Source organism: Scleropages formosus, chromosome 17 (assembly GCF_900964775.1).
Source record: "Scleropages formosus chromosome 17, fSclFor1.1, whole genome shotgun sequence".
NCBI classification, from domain to species: Eukaryota; Metazoa; Chordata; class Actinopteri; order Osteoglossiformes; family Osteoglossidae; genus Scleropages; species Scleropages formosus.
Window position 1 is genome coordinate 6,923,831 of NC_041822.1, and position 14,405 is coordinate 6,938,235.

General features: G+C 41.7%; 1 protein-coding gene across 7 annotated transcripts in view; it reads left to right on the top strand.

The window, feature by feature from the left end:
- The first annotated feature begins 3,351 nt into the window (after window positions 1-3,351).
- smarca2 (SWI/SNF related BAF chromatin remodeling complex subunit ATPase 2) overlaps window positions 3,352-14,405 on the top strand; it is a 29,330-nt gene continuing 18,276 nt past the window's right edge. For all 7 annotated transcript variants that reach the window (XM_018759235.2, XM_018759242.2, XM_018759241.2 and 4 more), the window contains exons 1-15: window positions 3,352-3,447; window positions 5,041-5,300; window positions 5,951-6,080; window positions 7,647-7,976; window positions 8,051-8,152; window positions 8,465-8,711; window positions 8,983-9,109; window positions 9,336-9,509; window positions 10,552-10,725; window positions 10,959-11,129; window positions 11,242-11,292; window positions 11,502-11,632; window positions 12,074-12,131; window positions 12,349-12,449; window positions 12,999-13,146. In XM_018759235.2, the coding sequence (XP_018614751.1) occupies window positions 5,073-5,300; window positions 5,951-6,080; window positions 7,647-7,976; window positions 8,051-8,152; window positions 8,465-8,711; window positions 8,983-9,109; window positions 9,336-9,509; window positions 10,552-10,725; window positions 10,959-11,129; window positions 11,242-11,292; window positions 11,502-11,632; window positions 12,074-12,131; window positions 12,349-12,449; window positions 12,999-13,146 (2,172 nt within the window). In that variant the 5' untranslated portion in view covers window positions 3,352-3,447; window positions 5,041-5,072. The remainder of the gene's footprint in view (window positions 3,448-5,040; window positions 5,301-5,950; window positions 6,081-7,646; window positions 7,977-8,050; window positions 8,153-8,464; window positions 8,712-8,982; window positions 9,110-9,335; window positions 9,510-10,551; window positions 10,726-10,958; window positions 11,130-11,241; window positions 11,293-11,501; window positions 11,633-12,073; window positions 12,132-12,348; window positions 12,450-12,998; window positions 13,147-14,405) is intronic.

Sequence of the window (14,405 nt, forward strand, 5' to 3'; positions counted from 1 at the left end):
CATCACATGAAAAAGATAGCAAGTGGCCAACTGGTCATAAGGGATGCTTTGGAAATTCTTTATCGCAAGAGGGAGGCCAGAATGAACACCTCCTAGATCCAAAAGTCACGTGCAGAGTTACTTGGTGGGCGACTTTGTGTCTTTGGTTTCTCTATTTCAAGAAGAAGAGACTCATATAGACAGGCATTTACAAGTTTATAAAAGCAAATCTAAAATCTGTTATTTAGTACATTGCTTTTTCTTGCCCCTTGTTCTTGAATGCTTTTGGCATTACTAGCACAGGCACTGCTGCTATTTTAACTACTACTAAAATAATAATCTAAATTTATAATAAGTATAATTGACAACACCACAGTAATAGTTTTCTGCACTGTGTAAAAAATACCTGACAAAAAAGCAATCCTTGGACATACTCATTGAAAGAAGACATAAGAAGTATCCCTTTAAAAGTGGTATACACGGTACTAAAAATTCCCTGTGAACAGCAAAAACTTCTTTATGTGTCTTCATCAAGACTATTTTTTTTTCCTTCTGGATATGTTGCGGTTAAGCTCATTAGTTTAAGTGGAACAGTGAACTTTGAATAATTTCATGCTGGTAACTCTTCAAATGCACAGTCAGTCCATGGTTTTAAGGTGAATTGTAACCACAACCACCAGTATTTTAACTAACAAATAAATGTGGGTTAGTTCTTTCCTGGTTAATAAATTTTACAATAATGGCTCAAACCTCTTAAGTAGATTTGGAAGGTTTATTTGAATTAATTTCCATTCAGTAACCTTGCACACATCCTTTCTGAAGAAGGTAAGAAAGGAGAGAGGTTTGAGGTGGGGAAATCATGTCTGGACCCTCCCTAACTATTTTGTTTATTTAGCCATGGGCTATTCAAATCTCCTTGAATGCACCTCGTGCCTCTGGCTGAGTCTTCAGTAAAGACTGTAATTCTGTAGCATTAATCCAAAAACCTGCATTTCAGTAACTGAGTTCCACCTTAGAAAAGGAGTCTTTCGTTAGAAAAGATACAGTTCTGCAAGTTAGGATGGAACACTGTCATTAAAAAATATGGGAAGGTTATGTACTTTCATATTTTAAGTACCAATGGATTTTCTCTGGATTCACGTTTTAATTCTGCAAATTAATCAAAGAAGCGGTACCTCTCATCTCGAAGTTATTGCTGAAAAATAAAGGAATGCAGATAGCTAATACTAGCTATTACTGAGTACTTCTCAAAAATGTATGTTACTGATTAAAGGTATTATTTATTACATGTTGTCAACAATGAATTCTCTGCATTAAGAATGTAAGCTCTCAACATAAACTGGTCATTCAAAAGCCAATGGTGTTTTATTTTTGCTGACTGTAGTATGTTTAAAACCAGTGAAACAAGTTCTTACTTTGTTCCTATTTTTAACTTCTACTACACCTCCTATTACTGGCTATTTTCACAACATTGTTCTCCAGATGATCAAGCACAGCTCAAGTAGTACAAGCTGTCATGATCAGAAAAATGACTCCATAACACAGAGTGTGGTTTAGTGTGAATATCTGAGATCAGAGGATAAATATAAGCTGCTTTATCTTCAAATTGTGAAAAAAAAATACAGAATCATACATATCCTGTATGTAAAACTGAATTTCAATAATTAACAAATTCAATGTTTGCGCCCCCCCAAGAATATCTCTTAATTGTAGTTGTGTTTTCTGTGTCTGCCACCCAAGTGAAAAACGAACGGCTTTATCCATCCAACTTTAAAACAAGACTGTGTCTTCGGATCTGGTTGATTCCGCTGTGAAATCATACGATAATCACACAATCACGTACTTACTTCACATTGTTGGCCATGACCAAGGCTGGGGACAGAGCTCTGCAAGGAGACACACAGTGTCACGTGACCAGTGACACCTCCACTCCTCTTAGTCACTGCTGACCCCTAGCGGTTCGACACCGCAAGCAATCAATCAATCAATCAAATCAATCAATCTTTTCGCTCACGCTTCTCTCCCGAGCGACTTAGAGCAGAAACTTCGGTCAAGGACACTGGAGCTGGAAGGGAGACTCGAGCCTGCGACCGCTCTAACAAACCACCCCACCGCATCAGCTGCACCGCCGCCTCTTAGTACTGTCCTCTTTCAACACACTCCCTCCATTTTATACGTGCACATACATGTACACGGCAAAAATGTACTAGAAATGGCGATTTCGATGAGATCTGTGTGCGGTTTCTCCGTAAGAAGCGCCTCCTGAAGAGCGCGTGCTCCGCGTACGTACGACACGTACGTGTCCCAGCCAGCGGTGCGGTCACTGTCCGTCTGCCACCTGCTTACACATTTATTGTCCCACGTAGCGCAGCCAGTCATGGTGTACAAACACACTGGCCCTTTCCGCCACCTGCAGTAACGTTTTACTGTCACAGAGGACCGCGACTACGACACACTTCGTCACCCACACTCCTTTGAAAGCCATATTTTATTTGAATATTAGTTACTGTTTTATTAACTTTGAGGGCCAGGGGGTGATGGTCAGCCTTATGATCATGTGCTCTCTCGTCAACAACGGCGCTGCTGCATGCACGACTATTTCACTACAATACTGAATAAACACAAAGGAAGAGCGCTCGGCGACGTTTCACACGAGCCGAAAGAAGTTTAATTGTTATGGGAAACAATCCAGAACATTCCGCGGACTGTCCACGTACTGAGCAGCACTCGAGTCGGACGTGTCATTCATTGCGTTCACCTCTCCTCGTATTAAACCTGCTACACAAGTTATTATTCATTATTTATCCGACATTTCACAAGAACCGTGCTAGTCTGATAAGCTCACTTTTTTCCAAAGCGACTTTCATTCATGAATACAACTGAATCGCGCAGAAAATCCCGCTTCCTCCCATCTCTGACGCAGCTACGGGCACCGCGTCGCGCGAGCCGATAATAATATCAGTTCACAACGAAGAAGAAACCGAACACTTTTACTCCGCGACCGAAGTGTAACAATACATTCGAACACGACTAAACTTGGTAACTGGCATGCGCTGCAACATTTCACTAAATTATGCGTGTTGCCTCACTAATACTGCGCTACATTTTCGCACATCCTTGTGCCCAAATCTTTTTTTTTTTTTTTTTTTTCTCTCTCTCAACATATTGGACCTTTCCTGGCTGTTAGTTATGTTCCAGTACCTTCTGCGCAGTTAAGAAGAGTCTATAGTGCTCCGCCCAACAACAACAAAAAAACCGATTGATTGGTGTCCCAACCAATAACGTTCAGACAAGGGCGGGACTTCCTGTCTTCTGAACAAATCAAACGATACGAATACAAAAAAAAAATCTCAACTGAAGATGTCAGCGAAAATAGAGGGGGAGGGGAGCTGTTGATGGCAGTCATATTTTGAAGACGGTATAGCATATATATTTTTATCTATTAAATTCAATTGTTTCTTCAATAAGGTAAACAGGGTATATTTGTATACTTCACGTTATTTCATTTAAAATGCTTGTAATTCAAAAGAGGCATGATTTGTTGTGCATATTATGCAGCAGTTGGTAGTTACTGTAAACACTGACTGTAAAAATGTTATGGCTGTCTACGTAATGCCAGCGCTCAAGGCTTTTTCATTTGATGCTCTGAAACGCCGCATTTTATGGTGACCACTTGTCAGGGTAAAATGAAAGCGGACCTTTATTAATGCATGCCATACCGGGAGTGTGTTCGTAATAAGTGTTTTTGGTTGCGGACACACGGTGTTGTTCGAAGTAGTTTCCCAGGTTTTTGAGAAGCTGTGAGAAGTTAATCGAGAGAGGGCAGGGCACGGCACGGCACGGCACAGCACACGTACTCCGGGAAGCCATGATCCGGTCGTCTGTTTTATCACATGTATGCTAATAGTGCTGCTAACCAGCTAGCAGTGGTCGGTACTGTACTTTCATGACATAATGACTTTTGCAGTCCTTGCTTGCTGGAGTTGCGCAGACACTGGGTGAACAGAATAAGGAAAACGGCGTGTTCAGGTCCTACCAACTTTAATTTAGTTGGCATATATCGCATAAGTTTTGAAGATCAAAGTTTTCCGGTGCGGGTGAACAAGTTTAGGCCTTTGACGTGTGGTCGAGTAAACATGTACAGCGTTGTTTTTAACTCGAGAAGGGAACGGTTGAAACGATATGAAACTCGCACACGGACTGAGCTGAAGGATAAAAAGTAACGCTTGTAGCTCACCGTGTTTTTAATACCGTAAAATCATTAGACTAATATTTTCGAACATTCGAGAGCGGCTTTCAGTGTTTCACAGGAACACAAGCGTCGCGACTCGTTTACGTGCGGGCAGTGTGGTAAGTTCACGGAGTATGTTATTTGCCTTAGCGTGCCTCTGCAGATCAGTAAGTGAAACGGAAATACGGTCTTGCCGTTCTTTCTTTGCTGTTGGCGCGGAATGTTTAACTACACTACCAAAAACGGGGGGAATCGACAATCGGCCCGCACATTTGATTTGATTGCGAAAGACAAACTACACGTGCTAGGCGTATACGTGTAAATACATATACTATGATAGTACGATCTACATAACGGGAGCCCGGCGTTCCGGAAACGCTGCCACGCGCGGTGAGACGCGCCCTCGGCGGCCGTGGTGGTGCCTTGCAGGCGTGGCGCGTGCGGCTCTCGCGGAGCGCCGTCGTAACGAACGAACGCACAGGTGGGCGCTGTCGGCCGTCGGCGGATCACGCGGACTCGTAGTGCTCAGCCCGAAAAGAATTTAAAAACGTCAACTGTGTGCGACCAACTCTGTGCAGATGTCAGTAAAGTTTACTGACTGGCGGGGTCGTTGCATTCATTCATTGATTTATTCAACTTTTCCCTATTGAAGGCGGGTTGCCTCCAAAAAGTAAATGCTACATGAAATTCAAATTATTAAGTTGTTTGACGGTGATTACAAATAAATGCGGAACTTTTATTTCTTTGCCCCGCACTCGACTATGTTTTGTCTCAGTTTATATATTTTTTTTTCTTCAATGTATATGCTTGTTTTTATATTTAAAATACAGGTTTCAAAAGGTGAGGGACATCATTGTAATAGATGTCAACTCCTACGGACCCATCGGGTGGAATGTCGCACCCTGGGCCTTCCCCTGGACCAGGCCTCTCTCCTGGACCAATTCTGGGTCCCAGTCCTGGTCCTGGCCCGTCTCCGAGTTCAGTACACAGCATGATGGGCCCCAGTCCAGGCCCGCCCAGTGTGCCCCACAGCATGCCAGGCCAAGGAGCAGGAGATTACCAGCCGGACAGCATGCATCAGATGCACAAGGTATGTTGTGCAGCCTCATCAAGATTTTGTGACTTTCTTTCTTTCACTTTATATAACTTAAAATGTTGATTTGGCTGATGAGTTGTGAAGATAATTCACAAAACATTTTTGTGACGGGTGCTGCTTCAGTTTGCGCTACTGTTTCACAGCACCTGGGCTGTTCAGGTGTAGGTCTTCATCTTGCTTGATCTGTGTGGAGTTTGCATTTTCTCCCCATTTTAGCATGAGCTTCTTTTGGGTGCTCTTGGGTTTCCTCCTTCAGTCTAAAGGCATGACAAGGCTTAATCTTTTGGGCACCCGAAGAGCCTATATATTGTACAGTTTTTTTTGGTATGTGTTTTCCAATAAACGTTGATTCTGCAATAAACCATACACCCATAATAGTGAAGACAGACCATTTCTCACACACACACACACACTTTCAGAATTGCTTGTCCCATACGGGGTCGCAGGGAACCGGAGCCTAACCCAGCAACTCAGGGCATAAGGCCGGAGGGGGAGAGGACACACCCAGGACGGGACGCCAGTCCGTCGCAAGGCACCCCAAGCGGGACTCGAACCCCAGACCCATGGGAGAGCAGGACCCGGTCCAACCCACTGCGCCCCCACAGACCATTTCATTTATAGAAATTTTTTTGTTTGTATTTTAGCCAATGGAAGGTATACATGACAAAGGCATGGCAGAGGACATGCATTTCAGCCAGATGAAGAGTATGGGGATGAGGTCTCTTCACAGTGGAATGGGTCCCTCTCAGAGTCCCATGGATCAGCACAGTCAAGGTAAGGAGTACTGAAGCAGCTGTAGTAAACAAAATTATACAGTAGATTTTTTGTGTTCTTTATTTTCTTAAATCCACAGATAACACATTATGCACTGCTAATGCAACGTTTCACGGTTAGATGAACAGAAGTTGATTGGACAGCTGGTACTGTAGTGGTTAGAGCAGCTTCCTTTGGATCTCTGGCTATAGTGCCCTTGAGCAAGGTACTTACCCTTAATTACCCAGCTGTATAAATGGGTAAAATAATTGTAACCTTAACATTGTAAGTTGATTGGGAGAAAAGCATCAGCTAAATGAATAAATGCCAGTTACCAATTTAATAATATATTTATACCTCAACTTGGAAAGTTAATTATAGATGGAAGTTAGGTTGGATCCTAGCTAAATCCACCCACTATGTCATAGTCAATAAAAGCTTGATAATGCAGCACAATCCCTTATTAATGCATGGCCTTGGTTCTGATGAAAAATTTGAGATAAAGGTTAAATAGATTGAAAATTTGTGATAAGACATTTATTTATTCAGTCTTCAACTGAATGCTGGAAACAATTTAGGGAAGCGACAATACACCAGGAACAGGACATCATACCACCATTTATTAACATAAAGCAGTATTCCAGTTGTCTGTTTTAAAATGACTGAAAATAACAACTCATCTCCACAACCTCGTATTCGGTGGTATCTTTTGTGTTGCACAAGTGGCACCCAGCTGTGTTCATCCGTCAGGCATCACCAGACTGCTAGAGAAAGGAGAGTAGATGTAGATTGGTGGAGGATTTTGTGAGGAGCATGAAATTAAAAGCATTTCAGTGAAAACGGTGTAATAATACAGACATACTAGTTTTGGGTACTTTCTGTATATGGTAATTTTTTACTAGAAAAAACCGCGAAAAAAATAGTCTAGGAGACTGCCTTCTCGCAGCCTTTTGGTGCTCCCTAGCGGCGGAAAGCAGAAGTGCAGGGCATTTTGGCTTCTCAGCACAGGCACTTTATAAAATAGATCGACAAAGAAAATGCACAATCAGAATAAATTGGTTTGCATCTTAGAATATTTGTCAGTATCATATTACTAAAATAAGATCTAAGGACTCTCTTAATTGTATACCAATTTCAGTGATCCTCTGTTATCCTGGGATTGCAGATAGACAATTTGAAAAGCAGTACTAACTACTCATGAAGTTTAATTTTTCCACTTAGAAATTTAGCTAATCATAACATAAAGCCAGTTTGATGCAACTAGCACTGTAAGTTTGATAAAGTTTTAAATGTAATTATTGTAGTATTATATAGTTTGAGTCGCAGAAAGATTTTGTCGAAGATCAAGCGTATCCTGGATGCAAGTTGCTCAAAGCAAGTCGTGTACAGGACCATGTATATATTAAGTATTATAAGGAGATGAACGTGACTTTAGCGAAAACCTTTTATGAAAGCACTGTATTCTGTCACACTTTCCATAGAAACCTTTTTCCCCTTTGCGTTTGTAGTAATTTTTGCAATTACTAAGATGTATAGTAATAGTATATTTAAAAACAAGTGAAAGTTGTTGCTCTTTAAATTTTTCAGGTTATATGTCTCCTCATCCTTCTCCAATTGGAGTCCCAGAACATGCCTCCAGTCCCATGTCAGGAGGGGGTCCGACGCCACCCCAGATGCCCCCATCTCAGTCTGCATCTATGATGCCTATGGATCCCCAAGCAATGAATCAACAGGGGCGTGGCCCCTCTGCTTTCAGTCCTGTCCAGCTGCAGCAGCTAAGAGCCCAGATTCTGGCCTATAAGATCTTGGGCCGTGGGCAGCCACTTCCAGAGAACTTACAACTGGCAGTGCAGGGCAAGCGGAGCCTGCCAACCATGCAACAGCAGCCAGTGAGCACCCCTTACAACAGGCCTCCAGGTGGGTGCTGTGAAAATCTTGGTTTTTCTGTGTTAACAAGTCTTGCCCTTTACAGAGTTTTCATGTGTATGCAGGTATGCCGATGCATCCCATGGGTGGACCCCCTGCAGGTCCATGTCCCTCCTCTGGAATGCAAGGTCACACATCAAGTGCAGGCTCAAAACCCTGGCAAGAAAGTATGTTTGAAATGTATAATTTCACTTCTTTTCTCAGAACCAGTATATAAAAACTGTAGTAATAAAGTTTTATGCTTTTACTAGCAGTTTTTTTCCCCTCTTTGAGACATGTAGATGTTTTGCAGGTAATCTTTGAAACTGCATTTTATCTTTTTTTTATGGAAAGTAATCTTATAGAAATGTATTGTCTTGAATGTAATGTATGAGATGTTTGCCGCTTTGGAGAAAAGCGTTTGCTAAATGAATAAATGTAATGTTTGCTTTTAAGTTGACGCCCCTTTTGTGTGACCATTTGACTTTTTTCTGTTTTAGTGCCAAGTGCTGATGCTCCAAGCACACCTCAGAAGCTCCCTGTTCCTGCTGCTACCGGAAGGCCTTCTCCTGCCCCCCCTCAGGCCACACCTGTGCCCCCACCCATGCCCAGCACTTCTGTAACTCCACAAACTCTGGGTCAGCCTTCCCCTATCGTCCAGCTGCAGCAGAAGCAGAACCGTATCACACCAATTCAGAAGCCACAGGGACTGGACCCAGTAGAGATTCTTCAGGAAAGAGAGTACAGGTACTCGGTTGTTTGGTGTAATGGCTCTTGAGCTTACATACTGTGTACTGCTGTGTGCTTTGCAAAGAAGACAGATTCTCACAGTGATCAATTAATCAGCCATATGTTTTATACATGCAGTTTAACATTTTATAATGGATTGTTGTTTTTAGTTGCACTGTTATGAGAATGAAATGCATAAATATTTTTCTGGTATGTTGCACATTGTCTTTAATGCTGTAGAAAAGTTTAGTACATTTTATTGTCTTTTCCTGGATTCCTTAATCCATAGGCTTCAGGCTAGAATTGCTCACAGAATACAGGAGCTGGAGAATTTGCCTGGTTCCTTGCCCCCAGACCTGAGGACAAAAGCAACCGTGGAATTAAAGGCCTTAAGACTGCTTAACTTCCAGCGACAGGTCACAATGAATTTTAAATATTTTGGGAATAATTTCTTACAGGGATTGCAATTTTTAAATCTGAATAATCTTATGTAGAAGCCCATCATGCGCTTCAATATATTCTTTACCTATAAAAAAAAACTCAAGTCTTTTCAAGAAGTCTTTGCTGGTACTTTTCAAAATGATGTTGAAAATTTGTTTAAAATCACATTAACTTTAAACAATAATTGCCACTGTCCTGTAGCTGAGGCAGGATGTGGTGGCCTGCATGCGCAGGGACACCACCCTGGAGACGGCCCTCAACTCCAAGGCCTACAAGCGCAGCAAGCGGCAGACCCTGAGGGAGGCCCGCATGACTGAGAAACTGGAGAAGCAGCAGAAGATTGAACAAGAGCGAAAGCGCCGACAAAAGCACCAGGTACAGTAGTTAGTGTGTGTCTTAGCACCGCTCAATTATCATCTGAAAAATGCAGTCCTTTCACACCGGAGGTGTCAGGAATTGTACTGCACCTTTCTGTCAGGGCGACCGAGCACACGTCTTTTAATTGTTAAAGAAATATTCTGTCATCCTGAAAAGTGTCACTGGACTTGTTGTGTAACAAGAACAGAATTGAACTTGTTCTGTAATATGTAAAACGTACACGGAACAGCTGTTTTTAGAAACCAAAAAAGGTATAGGCCCTACCTGGTGCTACACTGGGCAAGCAGTTGTTGATAATGAATAAATTAATGAATTGCCATTTTTGTTACCAGCACAAAAGACACACACACACACAATGTCTACAACCACTTTTCCCGAGCGGGGTTGCAGCATACTGGAGCCTAACACGGCAACATGGGAGAGTGGGGGGACACACCCTGGACAGGACACCAGTCCACCACAAGGCACCCCAAGCAGGACTTGAAGCTCAGACCCACCACAGAGCAGGCCCCAGCTAAACCTGCTGTGCCACCATGTCCCTCTGCACAACACACACACACACACACACACACACACACACACACACACACACACACACACACACACACACACACACACACACACACACACACACACACACACACACACACACACACCATACTGGGTCACGGGGAACCGGAGCCTACCCGGCAACACAGGGCATAAGGCCAGAGGGGGAGGGGACATACCCAGGACAGGATGCCAGTCCGTCGCAAGGCACCCCAAGCGGGACTCAAACCCCAGACCCGCAGGACTGCAGTCCAACCCACTGCGCCACCGCACCCCCATGCACAAAAGACATATTAAGTTAATTATATCTTGAGTTTGACAAGTAATCTAATTAAGGCTTTCCTCACATTTTTTGTCCCCTATTTTGTTCAACTTCAGCAATGTCTTTTCGTCTTGGGTTTTTCCTCTTGTGAGTTTTAAGGTTTTCCTATGACAGAATTTGACCTTTGTTTAAAAATTCATTATTCTAACTCCTCCTTCCTTTATGTAGGAATACCTTAACAGCATATTACAACATGCTAAAGATTTCAAGGAATATCATCGATCAATTACGGGGAAAATTCAGAAGCTTTCAAAAGCCATTGCCACTTGGCATACCAACACAGAGAGGGAGCAGAAGAAGGAGACTGAGAGGATTGAGAAAGAGCGAATGAGAAGGCTGATGGTATGTGGCCTGCAAGCGTGCTAGATGACACAGAAGTGAGAACTATGCTATGGAAATTGTGCAGATCAGAATTTTGCACCTATTCAAGATAATTCTTTATAAGAGTGTTATAACTAAAGGAAAATCTTAGAAATCTTAATGTTAGAATAATTCACAGATCTTTGAGCTTTGTTTGATTATGAATGTGGACTGTACTATTTGTCAGACTGGCTCTATATATCCCGCTCTTGCAGGCTGAAGATGAAGAAGGGTATCGTAAACTAATTGACCAGAAGAAGGACAAACGTCTGGCTTACCTGCTGCAGCAGACCGATGAATATGTGGCCAACCTTACTGAGCTGGTTTATGAACATAAGGCTGCACAGGCTGCTAAGGAGAAGAAAAAGAAGAGAAGGAAGAAGAAAGTAAGATGGGACTCGCGCCTTTTTGTTCTTTCATATAGGATACACGTGTGCCTGTGTTCATGGTCATTTTCATGGTATGGGTTCAGCTGTGTTCCACCTTTATTTTTTTTAGAAAGTTGATGAGAATCCAGATGGACTTGGAGCCATCGGGCCCGATGGAGAGGTACAATGGCCAGCAGCTTTTTTTTTCCCCCTTGTTTTTAAAGAGTATTATTGTTATAACATTTTTTTATTATTATTATTATTATTATTATTATTATTATTATTATTATAAGATTGAAGAAATATATTTGATTAATACTTCAGGAGTGTCTAACTTAAGTATTTTGTATAAAATAAGATGATGATCATGATGTTTCCCCCCCTCAATAGCCAATGGATGAAAGCAGCCAGATGAGTGAGCTTCCAGTTAAGGTCATTCAGACTGAGACAGGCAAAGTGCTGCAGGGCACAGATGCACCCAAGTCGAGTCAGCTGGAGGCCTGGCTGGAGATGAATCCTGGGTAATAATGGAATGTCTTCTCTGTGTTTCTACTCCTGTTGCTAATATAAGACCTTTTGCTTTTTTTGTTGAAACTGGTGGTGATGTGGTTTGATGTAAAAAGATATTTTGCACTCAAGTTTCTGTTTATGCTTTCCAGAGTTGTAAAAAAAGATGACTGTATCCATGTTCGGATTTGTGACGTGATATAAATGATTGATGTTTATTGTTTCTTTGTGAAGCTGTCAAAATAATAAATCATGTAAATTTGGCAAGTACATAAATTTAAGTTCCTGTTGACATCCTTTAAATGCCAAGATGAAGCCTTTATTTCTATTTGTAGAATTCGATTCCATGATTTATTGTTTCACAGAAACCTTTTATATATTCACCAGTTTCTGAAGCTGATGGAACAGTTTTCAAACAAGCTGAAAAAAGCTCACTGTGTTTTTGTTGCATATAGTTATGAAGTTGCCCCACGGTCAGACAGTGAAGAAAGTGGTTCTGATTTTGAAGAAGAGGTATGTTTTGTTTTAAAATGAAGTACCAGTATTTTTTCTTTGTGTATTTTTCATTCCATACTGATAACTGACAACTTATTCTCCCACAGTCCATACTGGTTTGGTTGATTCCTTCATAATTCCTCCCTGTTTTACCAGTCGGTGTCTGCTTACCTTGTGAATAAGTTTTCCATTAATGCCGTTTTAATTGGTTGAAATCGCTTGGATCTCTGTCTAGGATGAGGAAGAAGCGGTTTCCCGGGCTGAATCGGAGGAAAAGAAGATTATTGATCCAAACAGTGATGAGGTGTCAGAGGATACTGCAAAGCATATCATTGAGTGAGTAACCAGCTAGCTGACCAAGTTTCCAGTCTTCCATTTTTTTTTTTTTTAAGTAATACTTGAAGTTTTAAAATTTTGTTTATATTTGATTAAGAAAGACACAGAGGGAAAAGGTATGTATATAACAAATATTTTTGCAATTTGTAAAAATATTTACTCATTCGCTGTCGATAACCACTTGCCTTAGAGCAGGGTTGCCGTGAGTCAAAGTCTGTCCTAGAAGCACTGGGTGCGAGGCAGAGTACATCCTAGCCTATGTACAGACGGTCCCCGAGTTACGATAGTCCGACTTACGATTGTTCAACTTTACGATTGTGCGATAGCGGTACAATTTTGCTAGAAACCATACTTTGAATTTAGATTCCCCACCCCTCTCCAGGTAAGCGATATGCAGTTTGATACTCTCTTGTGATGCTGGGCAGTGGCAGCGATCCGTATCTCCCAGTCTGCCACGCGGTTGCTAGTGTATACAACCGATACTCTACGGTGTTCTGTATTGCCAGCGTTAAATTTAATGAATCAGTTAAAGTCTTTCATGATCTCCAGGTCTGCCAAGCAGGACGTGGATGATGAGTACAACGTTCAGACTGGGGATAAGTCCTCACAGTCGTACTATGGAGTTGCCCATGCTGTTACAGAAAGAGTTGAAAAACAGTCCTCTCTTCTTATCAATGGAACGCTGAAGCAGTATCAGGTATGTCTGCATCCTTGCCACGGCCATCCGAAGAACTAATGAAAGGCAAAGTCTTCTTAATTGAACAATCTCATGAGAAAATAGCCTTTTCTGTGTTCTTAATGTCTCACATGGACACCTTCAGACTTGCAGGTAGTGTTGTGCTGGACTCATTGAGACATGTCACCAAACCCTCTTCTGTTCTTCTATTGTAAATCCTTGTGATATCATGATAAAACAATGATTCTTGTGTGCTAGAAACTTAAACAGGTGATTTTTAGATCCTCACCAGAGCTTTTATGATTCATTACAGTTAAACAGCTGGTAGTGTAATGGTAGCGCTCCTGTCTTTGGACTCATGGGTTGCAGGTTTGAATCTCCCTTCTAGCTGTAGTACCCTTAAGCAAGGCACTTACCCTAAATTGCTCCAGTAAGATTATGCAACTGTTTAAATGGGTCAATAATTGTAAGTAGATTAACATTGTAAATTGCTTTGGAGGAAAGCATCAGCTAAATGAATAAATGTAAAGTCTTTTTGGGTTTAATGAATAGTGTACTGTTGAACACCACACTAGAACAATAAATAGGCTAGTCCAGATGCACAAATGCTCTAGATTTAGGCAAATGCAGCTTACTCGCTCACTCAGTCACTTTTTATTTTTTTTTTATTTTTTAAACGCTCCTCCATACCTGGGTTACAGCAGTTCAGTGCTTATCCCAGAATCAGTGAACCCTTTACTAGGAGGGTACACCCTGGATAGGACACCAGTCTGCCATCGGGTAACCACACACATTCACACGACGGGAAATTTAACGTCACCAGTTCGCCAGAAACGCACGTGTTCAGGCTGTGGGAGGAACCTGGAGCACCCAGAGGAAACTCATACAGACACAGGGAAGACGTGTCAATTTCACACAGACTGAGCCGGATTAAAACTTATACCTGAACAGCCCAGTTACTGTGAAGCAGCAGCACCATGCAAGTGCTGCAGCATAAGTTAGACACATAAATATATTAATGGTACGTGAGCCTTTGTGTCTGAAGAAAACTTTGTAAGACCAATTGTTATAAATGGCAAATGTTACCATTTGTTTCAACAAGAGAACTTTTTATGCTTTCTTGAGCCTTAAAATTGATGTTCATTATGTTTAAATACCACCAAATCCCATCAAAATGGACACAATTACTTACATATGGTACACTTAATACTCATAAGCAAAACAGATGCATCTGATAGTGTTTATATTTTAATTCCAAACTTCAATGCAAAAAAGGTGAA